Consider the following 4,860-nt stretch of genomic DNA (forward strand, 5'->3'; position numbering starts at 1 on the left):
TGTATGTAGGATGGTTTGTCCACCATTATGACTCTAACAACTGACTTGACAGCTCTGAGTGATTGCTTACTGAACTAAGATCAAAGATTGATTTATGTGTAGGAAAACCTGAAGAATTAAAGTCATCATATATAAATATTTTTTCCTGATCCTTTGGAAATGTATTTCTTAATTCAAAATGCAGTCATAATTCCTTAATGAAAATTTTACACAAAAGTAGTATAGATAACTGTGTTGACCTCTTGATGGTACTGAATTAAGTGAATAGCCTTGACTTACCTGACAGAATTGTTGAATCTCCCTATTTAGGCATCTTATCCTGTGGCTTGTAATTTCAAGGGACTTTTTGGAACCTTCTGTCTTTCTTGTGTGGGTATTGATCTGCATCTCTTCCTAAAATTGTCAATATTGGTAAAGTTTATTTTCCTAAGAATTTGCACATTCATTGATATCGGGTTGTGCAAATGAGTGCAGTGATATCTAATATAGATTATTGGCATCATATTCTTTTGTTACTTGTATCTCTTTTGAAATGTAAGATACTTGTACAAATTCCATTTCTTTCTCTTAACTTAATTGATGGTGTAGCTCAGTGTATGAAATTAGGAAAGAACTGTCCTGGGTAGAATTTCTAAGTGAGGCAGAACCTCTATTGTGACACATATGTGCAGCCAGTCCCTTATATGTCAATCGTTAGTACTTTCTGCTCCCTGCTTGTGAGCCCTGTCTGCCTCCAGGGATCAAGGAAAAGTGAGCATCTGTCACAAACACTCTAATAGTCTCTTAAGATACATTAGCTTGAAAGTGATAATTGTCCTTGGTAATTAGCAACTGGGAAAATGTTTTCAAAAATAATCCCAGCTCCCAAGCCGGTTCCTGCCAGTGCTGCTACAGCTGACATGATATTTACAATTCTGAGGGAAGGTGAGGTCACAGGATCACAAACTCATATTTCAGGGTGGAGCTAGCCCTCTTGCACACTGGCTGGATTGCTCTGACTTTCATGCTGAGGAAAGAATCTGGTAAGTGGACATACTGCACAAAGGGAGTCTCCTGTGTATAAACCAGGTCCAGCAGCAAAGCTCTGCAGGAGGGTGGGATAAATCCTGAGTCTGAACTGAGATAGAAAAGGAAGATGGGGTCCTAGACCATTCACCAATTCCTAATGGCTCCTAATGTGTGTATTTCTCACTGGAGTGATGGTTGTGGTTTAATGCAAATGATAATGAAAACTGAAGTTTCATATGATCAAGGACTATAGTTTCAAATCAATTTGATACTCAGTCTACTTTTCAGCAATCACAGAGGTACATCAGCAATCACAGAAGTACGTTTCAAGTTTCATAGGTGTGCTTATCATATTCAATACTTGTAACAAAAAGTGGCAAACATCTGATCCTATGAAGAAACAGTGTGCCTGTCAGTTGTTTCTGGAATATAAATGTTTCCTGTAAATGACATGGGCTTCCCTGGTGGCTCAGACTCTAAAGAATTTGCCTGCAATGCAGGAGACCTGGGGTTTGATCCCTGAGTCTAGAAGATCTTTCAGAGAAGGGAATGGCAACCCACTCCAATATTCTTGCCTAGAGAATCCCGTGGACAGAGGAGCCTGGTGGGGAGGGTGAAGTGCTAGTACTTTTAATAGTTGTGTCTCAATTGATTTTGGAGAGACTCTTAGCACTTTAAAGTTAGGGAAGTAGCATTAATAAACACAGAACTTTATACATTTCAGATACCATTTGTAGGCTCAAATGTATATTGCTGACACCTTTAAATATTATAAAACCAATCTAGAAAATATATGGCATTTATACAGTACACAAGTTGCTTGCGTTAAGATTTCATTTTGTATTGTCATGTTTTAATATCTTTCAAAAAGCTTTGCTTATTGCTAATACTTTTAAATCTCAGGTATTAAAAATTGATATGCACACCATTTGGAACAGGTTAAAATTTGGTTTCTACTCTTTGCTATTATAGGTTTCATTGTTTCCTGTTGCATAATTCCCATGGATCTTGGTATTGGCTTTTTTCCTAGATGAAAGTAAATGAGCCTTTCTGTTGGCATCCTTAAAATAAGGAATTCTTGTATTCGTTAAATCCACCTGTCATGAGGCAGATACCTGCAGTTTTATACAGTAGTCAGTGCATTTACATTTAATTAAGATTTCAAAAGCTTTTGTTGAAATTTGCAATTGTGTATAGAGTAACTCATCAAAAATAAGTGGAAATTTGTCCCTTCCTAAATTTTAAAGTAAAATACCACTAATCTGAACTGAACTGACAAGATACAAAAGCAAAACTCCATTTAGATGTGGCTTATTTGAAGGATACAGGTAACTAGTATATGAGTACATTCTAAGTTCAATGCACCATTGTTGTTCCAGGGTGAAATCTCTACTAGTCATCTGCCCCCAACCAGTGAGTGAATTTAGACCAAACACTTAATTTCTCTGATTGATGTTTCCCTCATCTTTATAAGGAAGGTAATACTATCTGCCTCATGAATTTGTGAGCAATAAAGATATTGCCACATGTGTGTCTTTCATCACAATGACTCATACATTGCAAATGTTCTTTAATTGTTTTACATTCAACATTTGGAAACCCGACTTGAGAGGAAAACTTTAATTATTTCAAAGTAGGAAATGGTAAGTGGAGAATGCCAGATTTCAGTTAACATTGTCCCTGTGATACACATGTTCCCATTCAGGATTCTCTAGCTCAGAAGACAACCATCAGTTCTTGAGACCTGAGAGGATGGCTGCTGGTGATTTGACAGCAGGTTTCATCTTATTGTTACAGACTGTATTTGGAATGCTGGGAAATTTCTTTCTTCTTTACCATTATCTCTTTCTTTATTGCACTGGGATTAGGCTGAAGACCATAGATTTCATTGTCAAGAACCTGATTGTAGCCAACATTTTAGTTCTTTTGTCTTGTGGATTCCACAATGTAATGGCCAATTTTCAGTGGCATAATCTCAACAGAGATTTTGCTTGCAGATTTTTCCCTTATGTCCGTGTAGTGGGCAGGGGAGTGTCCATTGGCACCACCTGCCTCTTGAGTGTCTTCCAGGTCATCACAATCAGTCCCAGGAACTCCAGATGGGGAGGGCTTAAAGTGAAAGTTCTCAAGTGTGTTGTTCCTTCAGTTATCCTGTGCTGGATTGTGAACATGGTGGTAAATGTCATTTATCTTATGTATCTGAGTGGAGATTTGAGCAACAAAAGCATCACAAACAGAAAGCGTTTTGGACACTGTTCTGCTGTTCGTCATGACCAAACCAGAGACTCATTATATGCGGTGTTGATGTCCTTCCCTGATGTGTTATGTTTTGTGGTCATGATCTGGGCCAGTGGTTCCACAGTTCTCATCCTGTACAGGCACAAGCAGAGGGTCCAAAACATTCACAGCATCAAGGTCTCCTCCATATCCTCCCCTGAGTCCAGAGCCACCAAAACCATCCTTCTTGTGGTGAGCACCTTTGTTAATTTTAACACTCTTTCCACCATCTGTAACATTGTTTTGAGTCTTTTGAATAATCCTAGTTTGTTCTTTGTGAACAGCTCTGCCATAGTCACTGCATGCTTCCCAACTATCAGCCCCTTTCTGCTCATGAGTCGTGACTCCAGAATATCCAGGCTCTGTTTTGCTGAGAAAAGAAATACAAACTCCCCTACCCCTAGGAAAAAGATGTAAATGGTATGTATTTGGATTTTGTTTCCTTATTCGCTTACTTCCATCTGAGTCCTAGGTAAAATGATGAGTTGCTTACCAGAGGATTGTAAACAAAATACAATGAGGATCTGTTTCAGATTAAGCAATGTTATGGTAACAGTTGTAGTGAAGTAATATGTAATTATCATGCAAATATTTATTTAATGGATGTTCTACTAATGCTTACAGTAGAGGAGTTTAGAATTTATGCATTAATAAACACTAGGTCCTCAAACAATCTGGATGTTATGAAGAAGTGAACAACTGTGTTACTTAAATATATCACTATAAATTTCCTAGAAATGAAGTAAGCATGGAATATTAAGAAAAGGTGTGGAGAATTGAATACTGTGTGAAAGAAAGGTGATTACTGATACCGATGACAATAGTGCTGAAGGGGATTTTCAGTCCTTAAATAAATCTTTTGGCAGCCGCTGTTGAGTTTTGTCCCTTTTTTACCCTTGCTGCTGCTGCTGCTGCTAAGACGCTTCAGTCGTGTCCGGCTCTGTGCGACCCCATAGACAGCAGCCCATCAGGCTCCCCCGTCCCTGGGATTCTCCAGGCGAGAACATGGAGTGGGTTGCCATTTCCTTCTCCAGTGCATGAAAGTGAAAAGTCAAAGTGAAGTTGCTAAGTTGTGTCCGACTCTTAGCGAACCCTAGACGACATTTATTTCAAATATGGTGTTTTGTGAGGTAGTGAGCATGTTTGAATATTTTAGGTAGAAATGGCCAGACTGAGCTGAAGTGGTACAAATTAGAGCATAAAACTACGTTTTATCATGTTTTTAAACATCAAGTGATTGTGACAGTTGAAAAAGGTGTGAGTTGCATGGGACTGGGATGTGTAGAAGGCAGAATTTTGTCTCTTGTGAAGGTGACTTGGACATATTGGCAAGAAAGAGGTTTCCAAGTGCACACTCATGTCTCCGAAGTCATGAAAGTAGTCTGTGGTGGAGACTTCCATTGAATTCAGAGCATCGGGGGAAGAGCCAATTGAAAGGGAAAGACATGGCTCCATTTTGGGTATGTTGAGTTTGCGGCTCCTCAATTTTCATGGAGCAAAATGAATATTGCCTCAGGTACAGAAGAGATTTGTCTGTGGTTGTCTCTCTGTTGACATTCTGAAGCCAATGGAAGT

General features: G+C 38.8%; 1 protein-coding gene across 1 annotated transcript; it reads left to right on the forward strand.

Moving 5' to 3' along the window:
- Positions 1–2,760: 2,760 nt before the first annotated feature.
- Positions 2,761–3,702, forward strand: LOC133229458 (vomeronasal type-1 receptor 4-like). The gene has a single exon (XM_061385827.1). It carries the CDS (start codon positions 2,761–2,763, stop codon positions 3,700–3,702), a length of 942 nt encoding a protein of 313 aa, XP_061241811.1.
- The last annotated feature ends 1,158 nt before the right edge of the window (positions 3,703–4,860 follow it).

The sequence above is a fragment of the Bos javanicus genome, chromosome 18 (genome assembly GCF_032452875.1).
Source record: "Bos javanicus breed banteng chromosome 18, ARS-OSU_banteng_1.0, whole genome shotgun sequence".
Lineage (NCBI taxonomy): Eukaryota > Metazoa > Chordata > Mammalia > Artiodactyla > Bovidae > Bos > Bos javanicus.